The sequence below is a fragment of the Idiotropiscis lumnitzeri genome, chromosome 14, assembly GCF_059441095.1.
Source record: "Idiotropiscis lumnitzeri isolate Australia: NSW breed Sydney's pygmy pipehorse chromosome 14, RoL_Ilum_1.0, whole genome shotgun sequence".
In the NCBI taxonomy this organism is placed as follows: domain Eukaryota; kingdom Metazoa; phylum Chordata; class Actinopteri; order Syngnathiformes; family Syngnathidae; genus Idiotropiscis; species Idiotropiscis lumnitzeri.
Window position 1 is genome coordinate 12725961 of NC_142404.1, and position 15643 is coordinate 12741603.

A 15643-nucleotide genomic window follows, 5' to 3' on the forward strand; every position below is an offset into this window, starting at 1 on the left:
AGTTTTTTTTATTAAAAATAAAATGAGACGATAGTTTAAAAATATTTTTGCACTCTCGTGATGAATAATCTGTTCAACTCAGCTCAATTGAATATATTTTAAAAAATATTTTTCACAGAAGTAAAACAACTGAACTAATCGAATTGCGCAAGTGGGCACACCCTCTTGTTACTGGGATGTGGCTGTGTTCAGAATGAATTTTGTTGAAACTCATGATTAATGGGAGTCAGCACACACTTCCCACCATTTAGCGTTCCTCTGAGGAAATCCAAATATAGTTTGTCTGCTGTTCTGGTAAACTTTTCTTGACTGTCAGCCGCAGGCCACATATAGAAATGGTCACTGAGCGGTAAGTGATCCCACGCTGCCCACACAAAAGACACACCTCTACACTATCAGCGATGGTGGAGAAACTAATGAACAGTAAATAGCAGTAAGTGTTAGCACAAAACATTCAGGCTTCTGCAAAAAAAGAAAAAAACATGTCAGGAAAGCCTTGTAGAAGTTAACTTTATTTGGGGCAAGTCAGAGGCACAAAAAAAAAGGTGCGCTCTGACCCACATTTAACATGTAATGGACTGTTACAGTTGGTTAATTATGACCACAGACACATACATCCCACTTGTAAGAGGGTGTGCACCCTTGTGCAGCTAAATTGAATCAACAAAATCAATTAAGCACCATGAGTATTGATTTTATCCAATGCATATGAAATACAATGCAACAATTTACATTCCTTCAAATTCTGACAAATGAGATTCAAAACAAGTGCGACTAGAAATTTGCCCACAGGGGTGCAGGATATAGGCCTAATCGGTACAAGGGTCCTCGGTTTATGAAAAGTCTAATATGATTTTTTTGTAGCTACGAATGACACGCAGTGAACAGGTTTGAGCAGCGAAATAAGAATAGTTGTCACCTGCCACCAGGAAGCACGCTCAGTTACTGCTGGCTATCATTTCACTCTTTTAGATTAATGGCCTGGAAATGTTTACTGTAATTATGACACATTGAGGTTACAAAGGGCATTGACGTAAGAATGTCGTCCCGTGGCACAAGAAGGCACACTCAGTTATAGCCGCAATTAGTTACAGCCGCAATTCCTATTTTCATTTCACTCACATGTATTTATGGCCTAAAAGTGTTTTTCATACAAATATTGGCAGTAATTATGAATTTTCTTGGTCAGCTCCTACAATGATTCATGGCAAATCCATTAAAAAATTGCCATGGCGGTTTTTCCTCTCAGTTATCATTAGCATTTTTTGTGCATTTTACAACTGTAGCAGAAGCCTGAGCCAACACCATACATATAGCTAGATTTAAAAGCAATATGGCATGTAATGTAGTGATTTTATTTTTTACAGTAAAAATCGAAATGAAGGAATGTTGTGTAACTTAAGCCAGCGATTCCGGATTTCTTTTTTTTTTTTTGCTTTTTTTTTTTATGAAAGAAATTTAAATGTACAAAGCATTTTGGGATAGTACATTCAAATAAGACATAGAAGATAACAGAAAAGCATTTGCAAAACAATACAAAATAAAACAAATAAATTCATATTAATAACCATAAAAAGAATAATTACATAAAAAAGTGGATTAGGGAAGACTTGAATCTTGTTTTGATTGCTTGACCACAGTGCCCCCTATACGTAGGTCCAAAAAAAGCAGTCACGAGGACGTGGAGCGAAGCCCGACGTGAACGCAATTACGTCATGCTAATTAGCAACGCAAAAGAGAACACTAAGGTATTCTTTGTCAAACGCCATAATAGTCAGTATTCGGTGTAACAACAACTATTTTTTAAGTAGTCACAAGATAGTCATTTAAAGACCCATTAAATCAAAGTTTATTATTTTGTTCTTTTATAAGCGAGGCCTTCTCGGTACCACGTAAACTAGTTTAGATGTTACATGTGTAATTGGCACCACATTTCCATTTACTCCTGAGTCTCTCTCTCTCTCTCTCTCTCTCGCTTTAACATTGCCAATTTTGAGCAGCTGATAATTAAAAAAAACAGGAACAACAATAACTAAAATTTCCCAATACTGTACATTAAAACGTGATTTCTGGGTTTTGAAATAATCTGATGTAGCTAAAATTCACACAGCCGCAAACACTCACGCATTGCATTACGAGCAAATTCACAATGGGTAGATGTGGATAAAGTACAGTCGTCCCTCGCCATATTGCGGTTCGCAATCATTTTTATTCCCTTTGAATCGCTTTATTGAAGAAAAGATAATAAAATAAATACAACACAAGCACATCAATACTCCAGATGCGCCGCCGCAACTGGCGCTCACCCAGAGGCTCCTACCACCCAGATTATAATTGTCGGAACATGGGCACTTATTTCATAATTCTGGATCTTATTAGTGAAAATTGGACCATCTTGAGGTTGACGGTCCTTGAGCAACAACGTTGATCACAAACGTGAGGATGGCGATCCCAAGTGGACACAAATAAGTACTGCACCTCACACACCCATTTTTGCATTCGTGTAATGCTTAAAGAAACGTATTGTTGTTTAATCTCAAATTATTTTAAGTAATTAAATGTGATTGATCAACATTTTCAACGACATTTTTTGTGAAGCTTGTAACAGATATTTACTAATATCTTGGAAAAAATGTAAAAATCACCACTTATGAAGTATATTTGAATTCAAAGACTGTTCTGATTGCTTTCTTTAATCTTTGAATATGATCTAAACGGAGTCATATTTACAGGTATTTTTCTTCTAAACAATTCTCTGAACGCATCCAGTACAATTAGTTCTGGCCACATGCACCACCCTCCAGCAGTGTTGGTTTGCAAGGCCCAGTGACAACTTGAGCTGGGTGTTTTGTTTTTAGATGATTAAATTAATCAGATGTACCTAATGAAATGAAAATAAAGTCCACACCCAAACGCATGAAAACCTTTTTGAGAAATAATAGCCCTGTTGTAACTAATTTGCCGCAAAAATGTTATGTTTTGGCTTGTAGTATCTGGATTGATTTGACATTTGCAGTAACATCATCCGGTATTTTCATTTGTTAGGAGTTGAAAGGTGACTGCGAGATGGTGAAACTCCATGCAACCTCTGAGGTAAAACCTGCACAATCCTCTGAACGGGGCTACTAACTCGGGCTTTAGCCGTAATACCCTGTCGAGTTGCGTAAAAGCAATAGAAAGACAAGAAAAACGGATATTTCCATCAGGTAGGATTCATTTTCAAAAAGCTTGTTTTGATGAGATTCTTGTACGAAAAAGACTCTTTTGCGCCACAGAAACCTCTTGCATGCCTGTCTTATCTTGGGAAGGTTGAAGCCATACATAAAGGGGTCGATTATTGGCTGGCAAATGAGCAGATACACAGAAAAAAAAATACGTACATTGTCAGGGAAATTGACCGCAGCGATCTTGCTGTCAATAAAACTAAAAGCGCAGCCGACAAACAAGTTGGACCGAAACAATCTGAGGCGTGCAGGTAGTGATAGCTTTCTGCTTATTCTTTTTAGACGTATCAAAACAAACAAGCAGGATCTTTACATATGACACCACAATCAGCCCGCATGGGAAGACAGTGGTCAAGAAGGCAAAAATATTAGTTATGCTGCCGAGTCGTGAAATAGAACACACAAGTTTAGTGACGAATTGATACTTGGTCGATCACATTTCCACACAATTTCAAATTGACGAAAAGGACAAAGGAGAGCAGAAAACTGGCGTACGAACACACCCAGATAAGAAAAACGATGACAGCCACGGTCCCTGCGCTCACGATGGTGTCGTAGTGTAAAGGCTTGCAGATGGACACGTATCGATCGGAAGCCATGGCTGCCAAAGTGCAAAACTCAACAGAGACGGAGGAGTATATCGAAAACATCTGAACAAAGCACCAGGAAACGGACACCTCGTGTGCATCGGAGAAAATCTGTGAAAGCATGAGAGGATACAGAGACGTGCTGCCGCTGATGTACATCGGCTCGTGCAGCCTCCTGTCCACAAATATGAGCACAACGACTGAAGTGTCGGCCACGCATATAGAAGCGTAACCACAACAGCAAAATAGAGAAAAACAAGTACTTTAACTGTACCATGTCGCTGTAGGCGCCCAGCACGAAGAATACGATCTCACTCGAGTTCTTCATTTCTGAATATAGTCGCAGTGTTAATACTACGTAGAGTTCAAGCGCGCAAACCAAGAGACATTCGGTGCTTAAGATTAATAGGCGAGGAGTGAAAACTGCATCAGAAGGCAAGACAGGTGTTCCGTGATTATCGTTAAGTAAAATGAATCGCAGCTGATTGAAGTCCCCCCCCCCCAAACCCCTTCTCGCTTAAAATGCGTCAACGTAGATGATGCTATGAAAGTAAAAACAACAAACACAATTATTGGAAATGATTCGAGCGGCATGTGGCGGTAGGGTACCGTGAATAAAACCCTCAAATGTTTTGCCCAAACATGGAGACCTTTTCATCCCCTTTTGTTTCGAAAATAATTCCCCACAAGGGTCACTGAAATAACTTGAAAATGATGAGACTGGAATTTGCCATAATGCATTTGGACAAGCCAAAACTTCCGCGAGACTGTTCAAGTGGTCTTTCAGACTCGAAATTCGGTGGGAATAGGAGCTTTGTTGCCATGGCAAAACAAATTTGGTCTAATTCCTGCTGTGTAGCAAATACAAAAATACTTCATTTAAACCCAAACAGCCAGGCTTTGATTCTGTTAAACTACATTTAAAAATGTCTCATGGATTTAAATGTATGACATAATGATGACTACACCGGAGACAAAATATTCCATCATTTAAATACGATAACTTCAAAAACAACAGCCAATATGGCTCCTCTGTTTGTTTGCTATGCTGTTTATTTGTCCCACAAATCCTTTAATCACAAAGTTATTTTTGTCTAAAAACACACAGACCAAAAGAGGGCCAGATAAGATAAACATGTTTTCCCCAGTATTGATTAGACAGCTGATTAGCTGATGTAATTCCCATTTGTTGACGCTATGACACACAAGGTAGCAACAGACACGGCGTAAACATGATGATTAAACCTCAGGGTCATGTGTCCACTATCCCCAGGACGTCAATCTACTGTCAGTACACATTCCCTAGGGGAGCCTTCACACAAACATTTGTCCACGGTCCCTCCACACATAACAGTCACAATAGAGTTGTCCAGAAAACAGGAATATGACACTCGCCTCTCAAAGTATTATTTTTACTTTAGACTAAAAAACATTTGAGTTTGACATCAAAGATGAACATGGACATGTGGATCTGACACACAGCTAAGAAGATATTATTTATAGCAGACCACCACAAATTTAGATGAACAAAAGCACTCGAAATAGAAGAAATTGTGGCGCTCGGACGCACCCAAAATCTGTGTTTGCTATTTCTGGTCTTGTATGCAAGAGAGCACAGAATGAACTCAAATCGGATAATTATTGTACTTTTCTCTCATAATTCCCCCATAGGCCAACAATTTGATCAATTGGTTAATGGAGTGCACTAACGTAGCGCTTTATCTGCCTAAAGCACTTTACAAATCCTTATTCGTTTATTTATTTGAAGACGTATCTCTCTATCTTTGGCCCAGTAAATCCATCTGGATTGTGTCGTAGCAGCTTTTTAAGGCTAAACTAACCTGTCATCTCCCGTCCGGCGTCCAAGTCGCCAAACGCCCTTCGTATACTGCTGTGACAGCAGAAAGACAAAAGGTGTCAATTCCGCTTTTGCGTAAGGACATATTTTGACAGACCATTAAGCCAAGACGCAGCAACACGGAGATAACCATCTCGCTAGCGGCCCCAAAATGGAGCTCTATGCAAAATCCGGAAATCAGGGCCACCTTCAGACTACACCTTTTTGGTGATTGCGGGCCTATTTCCATGTTACGCACGATGGGTGTGTCAGAAGCGAATCGCCGTGTCTTGAAAGTGCGTCCGAAAGGCGCGGAAGGAATTGACTTGAGCGTGAAGGGGTGAATATGCACCATATTGTGCAGAAGCGCAATGAGAGACTTGAACTGCAGCGCAATAAAATATTTCCAGTCCGCATTCGCACCGGCGCACCACTTATGCACAACCCCTGATCATGCAATTAGAAATGCAAATTGGTCAAGCTCTCACACTTTTCTTTTTAATACAACGAGCACATGGTGGACCTTTACCTACCACTGAAGAATGACAAAATGCTGGTCATCATGTGACTGAAAACGTTTTTTTTTTCAGTTACTCCATTATAACAAGATTGACAGCAATTTCAGGGACACTTGCAAAATGTTAAGTATGACTACCAAAACAGAATATACATCATAAAAAATGTTTGATCAAACAGCTTGATGTGGACAATGAATCTCATAAACACATCAATTCAGATAACTCCTTTGGTAAAACCGATGCGGCCAAAAAAAAAAAAAAAAAAAAAAAAATGACATCACCTCAACAGGTTTTGAATATGAGCCCATCAAATAACAAATTATCTTTCATGAAAAAAAAAATAGCTCTAATTCCCCGGCGATGGAATATACAGCGCTTTTTTCTGATTGGACCGTCGTCATGCTCGGCAGAGGATAAAAAGACGCGTCCAGTTTGACCAGTGGGGACCTCTTCATCCTCCTCATTCCGTCAACCAAGCCACGTAAGGAAGGGAGGACCAGAGTGGAGGAGAAGACAGCGAACACAAGCCAGGGGAGTGAATGCGACAAATGGATCAAGGATGGCCAACGCAACTGTAGTCGCCTTTTTTCACTTGACAGGACTGAGTCACATGACGCAGAGGCTCCGAGTGCTTCTCTTTGTTGTTACCTTTTTGTGTTACGCTGCCATTTTGCTGATTAACGGTCTTCTCATTGTGACCATCATACTGGAGAAAAAACTGCATGAACCCATGTATGTCTTTTTAGGTAATCTATGCGTGAATGGCCTTTATGGGACGCTTGCTTTTTTCCCCAAATTCCTTCATGATCTCTTGTCCAAGAGTCACGTTATATCTTATTTCGGCTGTCTGATGCAGGTGTTTTGCATCTATTCTTACGCGGCATCTGAAATCGCGGTTTTAACAGTGATGGCTTACGACCGCTACGTGGCCATATCGCGACCGCTGGAGTATCACGCCATTATGACCAAATGGAGGGTGTTTTTGTTGGTCACCTTCTCCCGACTCATGCCGATGTTGAGCCAGGCTATCGTGATGATCATGAGCGCCAAGCTGGAACTGTGCGGTTCTCACATTAACAAACTCTACTGCGAGAACTGGTCTCTCCTCAAACTGTCGTGCAATCCCACAACATCCAACAGCATTGTCGGGTTCGCGAATATTATCTTTTATTTCGGGCACGACCTTTTTATCATGTGCACATACGCGCAGCTGGTTAAGTTAGCTCTCAGGTCGAAAGAAGGGAGAAAGAAGTTCACGCAGACGTGCGTGCCGCATTTGCTGTGTTTGTTCAACATCTCGGTGGCGTTGCTCTTTGACCTCATGTACACTCGCTACGGCAGGACCTCCATGTCTCAGAATCTCAGCAATTTCATGGCCATCCAGATTCTCACCTTTCCCCCGTTACTCAATCCCATTATATATGGCCTGAAACTCACCGAGGTTCGCAGAAATGTTTTACAATATTTTCGAAGGAAGAAAGGCTGAAGAGTGACAAATGAAGTATTTTGTGTAAATGAACAAGAGCCTGGTCTCTTGTTTATTTTTTGTAAATTAGTCAAAAGACGAAATAAAAAAGTTGACATTCACCTAATTTTCTTTTTCAGCTTGCTGTGAGGATATAATGTAACTCAAAACAAGTAACTATATTTTAAGTTGAAAATGCCTCTGCTACACAGTATTTATGAAGAAATGAGACTGGATATGTGACATATAAATTGCTAAATATGGATAGATAACAGCTTCAGCATGCCGGCAAACCCTCGTGAGAATATGCGGCTCAGATAATGGATGGATGGTAACGATTAACATTCCTCATTTTCATGTACAAATGGATGACATCACACAGAAGGATAACCATATATTACTTTTGCCTTTGAAATAAAAAAAAAATAAGAAGTAGAATGAAAAAAGTGTCAGTAATTATTTGCATTTGGTGTCCATGTTGCTCATGCTGCTTAGCTGTTTTTTTTTTTCCAGATTAGATTGAAAATGTATTAATGCCAAATAAGACAACTCATTCACCACAAATGGATTTTGGAGATGACAACAATTTTCTCAAATAAAGCCTTGGGCGAGGAAATTATTGCTGTTTTAAAATCTGTTGCTGTCATTAATGCTGCCTACTTCTCGTTATATAGCCATCAAAAAAGTAACAAGACTACTTTGACAAAGTAAGGAGTATAAAATATAGTTTTTAAATGTAGGGAGTAAAAGCAAAAAGTCCCCCATCAATATTATAATAATATTATAATAAACAAATGCAGAAACCTGTATTTTTGACTTAGTTACTTCCCGCCACTGCACGGGATACAAATCAAGCCCCAAGAGGGCTAAGAGACAGCAATAAAAGGTGGAATCACTCATGAAGAGTATTTCTTTAAACGTGAGCAGAAGCCCACGGAGAACATCATGACGATACGTGTCGGTGAGTATGAAGCTTGTGGTTTGTCACGGTGTCATGCGGGTCTTCTTTTTTTTTTTTTAAATCTCGAAGCTGCAGGCTGTGTCGGTTCACTTTCCGTTCAGCGACATTGTGAATGTGTTTAACCTGACTCCATACTCTAAAATATTACGCTGAGATTGATATGATAGGACAGGCATAGAAGAAGGACGGTTTAATTATGGTCAGACGTTTTAGTTTGAATAAAGTGTTGACGTATTGCGACTTGTTACCTTTCAAGACTTGTAAATGAAGACGAGTCGATCTTACTGGACAAAAGGATTTTGTCAGGTGGTTAACCTTACCTTATCTTGATGGATGTTATTTGTAGACTGACTTGCTGATCCTGTCACTTGTTTTGTTACTAGTTGAGGTAAAAAAAGATAATATAATTGATGCATCAGTAGCTCACAGTGTAAGTATGCGTAAGTTCAAGTCCCGCTGTGGCCCAAAGTGTAAAAAAAAAAAGTTGGCTTGTCTGCTTGTTTTCTACTGCCTAGGTGAGTTGAATTTCCTGCCTAGGGTCGATAATTATTATGATTATTAACGTGAATAGGAATGAGACAGAGCCAGGGGAAGGTGTTGAGACAGCTGAGAGAGATTTTGCACAAATCAAAATAAAAACGAGACAATCTTACTGCAATAGTTATATTCCTTGCATGGTGACTATCTTTTAAAGTGAGACTCGAGTTGTATCTCCAATTCCGTCATCTTTTTTTAATTTTGACATGAATGGGATGTCTGTGACACAAAAACCTCAATGAACCTAAAAATAGAAAAAAAAAAAGAGGACATTAAGTGTTTTTCTACTATACAAAGAGTTCAAATGATGAAGCTGATTTGTACATTTATCTATTTATTTTTGTAAATTGAGTAAAATGTTTTTTTCCCCCCCAGGTTAAAGTGAATCAGCAAAATATGTTTATGGAACTTATAATAATAATAATGCATTAGATTTATATAGCGCTTTTCTGGACACTCACTTGTTGGTTTCTGTAATTAAATATTTATTTTCATCGGGTTCTACATAGTTGTTTGGTTTCACAGGGTAAGGTGATGCACCTTCAAGCAATGCCATGCTCCATTTTTTCCTGTATGCTCTATTTTTGTCTAAATAGCCTTGACGACTTTTATTTGAATTCATCATATTGTGCATAAAGATGAATTAATCTCTTTTCACTTTTCACAGATGGCATCAAATAACAGACTGTTATGAATCAAAAGTGAGAGGGTTTGTAAGGATGCCCAACCTAACGCTGTCTCCTTACTTCAACCTCACCATGTTCATGAACATCGGCCCGTACCGCTACCCGGCGTTAGCCTCGTGCCTCCTCCTCTACGTCTTCATCGTGTGCACCAATTGGGCAATCCTGCTGACGATCTTCCGCGAGAAGACACTTCACGAGCCCATGTACGTATTCATCGCCTGTTTGTCCTTCAACAGCCTGTACGGCTCCACGGGCTTCTTCCCCCGCTTCCTGCTGGACCTGGCGTCCGACACTCACCTGATCTCGCGCGCCGCCTGCTTCACGCAGATCTACTTCATCTACACGTACGGCGGCAACGAGATGACCACGCTGTGCGTCATGGCCTACGACCGCTACCTGGCCGTGTGCCACCCGCTGCACTACCACACCAAGATGACGGTGAAAAAGGCCCTGATTCTGGTCGGCCTGGCGTGGCTTTACCCCATCTTCCTCGTCACCTCAACCGTCTACCGGTCCGCCACGCTGCCCCTTTGCGGCAACGAGATCCAGAAGGTGTTCTGTACAAATTGGCATGTGGTCAAGCTGTCGTGCGAGTCCACGCAGGTCAACAACGGTCTCAGCATGTTCATGGTCATCTGTACCATTTTCCTCCCGTTGGTCTTCGTCCTCTACACGCACACGCGCATTATCAACGCCACCAGGAAGAGCTCGGAGAAATTTAAGGGGAAAGTATTCCAGAGCTGTTTGCCACACATGGTCTCCTTTGTCATTTATTCCATCGCCATATTTTGTGATATCGCCATGAGCAGGTACAACATGGATGAGATGAACCGCTTCGTTGCAATTATTCTATCTCTGGAGTTTGTGATGATTCCGCCGGTTCTCAACCCTCTGGTGTACGGGATGAAGCTGTCGGATATACGCAGACGCATCTTCAAGATCCTGTGAGATCGTGAAAGTCAGCGGCGAGATTAGGCTTAATTTAAGGGAGTGGCAGCACCCCTAAAAGAACCATTCGTCCCCCCAGGCCCCTCTTAAATTATTCACTGCCAGCCCAGGTAAAATGAATGGACATTTTGACTTCTATATCCGTCAATGGCAGTGAATGAGTTAATTAATAATTAGTTGTTTGAAAAAAAAAAAAACCCTCAATAAACAGTTGAGAATTAAACGCATTAGCTAGTTGCCAGAGTCGGGCAGGAGTGACCACAAGCGGCAAGATTAAATACAGTCGCTTTTCAGTCATGCAGCTACTTTGATGATACATTTGATTATATATTTTTTTTATATTGTATTTATGAAAATGGACTTTTATTGTCTATTTTGGTCACATGTATGTGGGTTTATCTGAGGGAAACGTTACGGAGGCTCCGAGCATGTCGTGAGGCCCCTGGTAGACCGTCTGCTGTACCGAATGAATATTAATGTGACAATCACAATGTATGAAGTGACATGCCACAATTTACTGTTCTATGAGAAGGTGTTATGCATCTTTCTTACTAGTTTCATCTGTTGACTAATTTGAAAACATTTGATTTCATCCTAGCAATGTGAATCTTTGGTGTGACTGAAGAACTGAAAGTCCCCTTCGAGCATTATGACCTTGATGATGCAGAACAACCAGAATAAAGCACTTTTTAAAATGGAGCTGATTGTATATAATTCATATGATGATCGTTACTATTTTCCTTTTACATTTTTTTTACATTTAGTACATTCAACAAGCATCAGCTTGGAAGATGATGAACAATTCTTCAAAAAAGAAGCTTTGGGCTGTGTGACCGAGTGGGTGGTGCTTCAAGCAAGTCTGGCAACGATGATGATCAAGCAAGAGTAGTGGCAAAAATATAACAATTTATTCATTTTTCACTTTAAATTATATTTATGGTAGATTGAAAAAATGATTTATTTAGTTCACACCATTTAAATGATTATTGTAACAAATTTAGCTGGGATGCACATGGAATTTGGAACAAAACATTATATTTCAAATAATGATAATCTGCGTATTAGCGTAATGGATACAACAGACACACCATTAAGCAGTGCCACCGAAGAGCTTGTTAGCTGGGAGTGGATGCAAATTCTATAGTGATTTTTAAGAGCTTATTTTCTGACTGAAAATTCAACTTGAAACCTTATTTTGAGGCCTAACAAAATGGGATTGAGTTCAAACAAAAATGAAAGTTTATTCAAACGGCAGTGGCAGACTAAAAAGAAAGTGCACACAAAACATAGATCTCTGGGGCTCAATCGAACTCATTAGTTTATCAAAAATGTACAAAACGTCAAGTAACGCTTCAGATTTTTACCCATAACATTTTAGAACAATTAACACAACCTCCATGACAAATACAACTACATAAGGAAGAGTAACGGAAGCGTAACGAATGGCACCGGATCTGCGCATGCGCACATTAATAACTCGTGGCATGGGGAAAAATGCCGATCGGAAATCATCAATTGCGGACATAGTAATAAATCATAAAAATGTAAAATAACATACATGTTGGTATAATGTACGACAAATGCTAAAAAAATATCAAATTTAATTGTACTTGCATACGCAAGTTTATGCCCTGTAGCATTATGGGAAAATGTGTGTATTTTTTAAGCATTTCGAAAATTCAAAGAATGCTAAATTATTCACATTTAGGCTACATTCGTTCGCAGGTATTAGTTAAAATCTTTTACTCCGCACTGGCACTTGCACGCTTCCGTATGCATAAACTAATCTTTCGGGCTCGAAAGGGGTACGGTAAGATTAGGGTGATGCGTTCAATGACGATGGAACAATGTAACACCTAAAATCGATTGGTTACACTTGTATTTATTCCTTACCAGACAGGCACTTTCTGATTGCCAGAAACGTATGGTTTTAAGGTTGATCCTCGTTGTTGTTGTTTTTAATCAGTCAAGCTCTAATACAACTTTTTGTTGTTTACTTTTGTGTACTGTTAAAAGTCATTAAAAAATAAACACTCCAGCAAAGTACAGATACCTAAAAAATAAAAATAAAATCTAAATTTAAAATAAACTACACAAGTAGCGAAGTATTTGTCGTACTTAGTTACTACCTGCCACTGCGCTGAAGTCAGTCAAGTCTCAAGAGTGCAAAGAGATGGCATTAAAAGATGCGTGCACGCATGGTGAGCGGGTCTTCAAACATGAGCAGTCGATCACAAAGAACAGAATGAAGACACGCGCTGGTAAGTATGCAATATGTATGTGGATTTTGAATGCGTCATGTTTGTGTTCTTGAATTTCAAATCTTTGTTTTACAGTATATTTTGAAATATTACTGACAACAGCCTTCATTTTCAGTGATGTTGAGAAGACATAGAAGCAGAAACATGTAGAAGTGAAATATTGTTTTTTTTTTCTTCTTTTTTTTAAGTTATCTTGAAATAGTGCATGAGATCAATTGTAACTGTTCTAGCAGTGCCGTTTGACCAAGGGGGTCACTGATGGTGTCATGGTTCACTCGACTGACTTTGGTGCAAGCAGCATGGCTTGAGTGTAAATGTGTTTATGGTTGCCTGGCTCAATATGTGTCCTGAGATTGACTAGCAGCAAGTTGTAGCGCGTCGTCTGCCTTTCGCTTGAAGTCAAGTGGGTTAGGCTGCATCTCACATGTGAGTCTGAACAGGACAAGTGGTAGCTCTAGAAAATGGATGGATGCTTTGACCGGGACAAGACATGTTCAGGAAACTTTGAGTAGCAAACACTTGAGCGGTTATGATGAGATGATTTTAATAAAGTGCTGATGAAAAGAGAATTTTTCACCTGGCTGAAGGTCAGGGGATATATATATTTTTTTACATGAATCCAACCTAAGAAATCCCACCAACAGCATACCTGCCAACCTATTCAAATAAATGTTATCAACTGACAGGGTTTCGGAAATCTGACGTCCGTTGCTTTTTGTCTGTAGTTTTAAAAAAGGACACCCTGTCCTATTCTGCACCAGTAACTCCGTCTGTACGTGTCCAGGATTCAGAATTGAAGTTCAAGTCTCAGTGAGGACAAAAATGTAAAAATGGCAACTAGTTGTTGGAGAGAGCCGCTTGTCTGCGTGCTGGCGACGGTCGACGTGCAGCACGGTTTCTGTTTGCATACCTCTTTTCACTCTGAATCTGTACTTCCATGCCTGCATGTGTGTGATTTGCTACAAGACAAATGACAATGAGGCATTTTTTTTGTTTTTTTAGAGGGAGGACATGAATCAGGAAATAGAGAGTGTGATGAAGATGAAGACCTCCGAGTGAGATACAGCAGTGTGTGACAGAAAGACAATATACAGGTACTATGTGCACTTTATAATCAGGTTTGTGCTGAAAAGAAAAAGCCTGCCAGTTTGTGTTACTTTTTATTTAAATTACGTTAACATTAAATTAATACTTAGCAGGGATGATTCCGCATTTGGCTTGTTCTCTTTTCACAGATGGCATCAAATAACAGACTGTTATGAATCAAAAGTGAGAGGGTTTGTAAGGATGCCCAACCTAACGCTGTCTCCTTACTTCAACCTCACCATGTTCATGAACATCGGCCCGTACCGCTACCCGGCGTTGGCGTTATGCCTCCTCCTCTACATCTTCATCGTGTGCGCCAACTGGGCAATCCTGCTAACAATCTTCCGCGAGAAGACACTTCACGAGCCCATGTACGTATTCATCGCCTGCTTGTCCTTCAACAGCCTGTACGGCTCCACGGGCTTCTTCCCCCGCTTCCTGCTGGACCTGGCGTCCGACACTCACCTGATCTCGCGCGCCGCCTGCTTCACGCAGATCTACTTCATCTACACGTACGGCGGCAACGAGATGACCACGCTGTGCGTCATGGCCTACGACCGCTACCTGGCCGTGTGCCACCCGCTGCACTACCACACCATGATGACGGTGAAAAAGGCCCTGATTCTGGTAGGCCTGGCGTGGCTCGGACCCATGTTTGTCCTCAACACGGTCATCTACATGTCCGCAACGCAGCCCCTGTGTGGTAACGAGATACACAAGGTGTTCTGCGCCAATTGGAATGTCGTCAAGCTGTCGTGCGAGTCCACGGTGGTCAACAACGTGGTGGGCATGTTCATGACCATCTGTACCATTTTCCTTCCGTTGGCCTTCGTCCTCTACACGTACATGCGCATCATTAACATCACATGGAAACGCTCGGCCAAATTTAAGGGGAAAGTATTCCAGAGTTGTTTGGCACACATGGTCTCCTTTGTCATTTATTCCATCGCTGTGTTTTGTGATATTGCGTTGAGCAGATACAATGTGGAGGAGATGAACCCTCTTGTTGCCATTATTTTATCTCTAGAGTTTGTGGTCATTCCGCCAGTTCTCAACCCTCTGGTGTATGGGATGAAGCTATCGGATATACGCAGACGCATCTTCAAGATGCTGTGACTTTGTGGAAGTTGGTGGCAACGTTAGGCCTAATTTAGGGGAATGTCCTCTCTAAAAATCCTCAGCATAATAATATTATTATATAAGAGCATATCCATATGGCGACAGTTAAATTAACTTGGTTGTCATCACAATGCATCAGCAAAAATAAGCTTCTGGCTATTTATTGGAACTCCCCATTTAACTGTTAAACAAGAGAATTCCGTGTTTTTAAAATAACCTCATAACATTAAAACACTTAAAAACAATATTTACATACAAACAGTGGAGCATCATGATAGATAAAGCAATGCTCACAGGGAACATATTCTCGCTCCTCTGCAAATTATGATTGTTGTTGGGTTTACTGAGGAGTTGAGACCTCCATACAGCTGTTTATTATACTGCCCCCAAGTGGCCAAGCAGCAGAACATTGTC

General features: G+C 40.4%; 4 protein-coding genes across 6 annotated transcripts; 3 read left to right on the forward strand and 1 right to left on the reverse strand.

The window, feature by feature from the left end:
• Positions 1-3048: 3048 nt before the first annotated feature.
• On the reverse strand, positions 3049-4139 carry LOC148323536 (olfactory receptor 6C1-like). The gene is given in 4 exon segments (XM_088315234.1): positions 3049-3453; positions 3455-3652; positions 3654-4042; positions 4044-4139. Coding segments are annotated over 4 exon segments (999 nt in total). The 3' UTR covers positions 3049-3137.
• Positions 3070-11006, forward strand: LOC148323537 (olfactory receptor 6N2-like). Of its 3 annotated transcripts, none has more exons than XM_088315235.1 (2): positions 3070-3206; positions 9797-11006. In XM_088315235.1, exon 2 carries the CDS (start codon positions 9849-9851, stop codon positions 10761-10763), a length of 915 nt encoding a protein of 304 aa, XP_088171361.1. In that variant the 5' UTR covers positions 3070-3206; positions 9797-9848; the 3' UTR covers positions 10764-11006. The 3 variants fall into 3 exon arrangements, with proteins under 3 accessions (XP_088171361.1, XP_088171362.1, XP_088171363.1); XM_088315236.1 differs by lacking the exon at positions 3070-3206 and adding an exon at positions 8568-8592; XM_088315237.1 differs by lacking the exon at positions 3070-3206 and adding an exon at positions 8779-8898.
• On the forward strand, positions 6700-7652 carry LOC148323538 (olfactory receptor 4B13-like). Its single transcript, XM_088315459.1, has one exon. The coding sequence runs from the start codon at positions 6726-6728 to the stop codon at positions 7650-7652; it is 927 nt and encodes a 308-aa protein (XP_088171585.1). The 5' UTR covers positions 6700-6725.
• A 3305-nt stretch (positions 11007-14311) lies between the features above and the next one.
• On the forward strand, positions 14312-15226 carry LOC148323539 (olfactory receptor 6N2-like). Its single transcript, XM_088315500.1, has one exon. It carries the CDS (start codon positions 14312-14314, stop codon positions 15224-15226), a length of 915 nt encoding a protein of 304 aa, XP_088171626.1.
• The last annotated feature ends 417 nt before the right edge of the window (positions 15227-15643 follow it).

Bases quoted from the DNA above. Each gene is read 5' to 3' on its own strand.
- LOC148323539 (XM_088315500.1), top strand. From the start codon at position 14,312: ATGCCCAACCTAACGCTGTCTCCTTACTTCAACCTCACCATGTTCATG.
- LOC148323538 (XM_088315459.1), top strand. From the start codon at position 6,726: ATGGCCAACGCAACTGTAGTCGCCTTTTTTCACTTGACAGGACTGAGT.
- LOC148323537 (XM_088315235.1), top strand. From the start codon at position 9,849: ATGCCCAACCTAACGCTGTCTCCTTACTTCAACCTCACCATGTTCATG.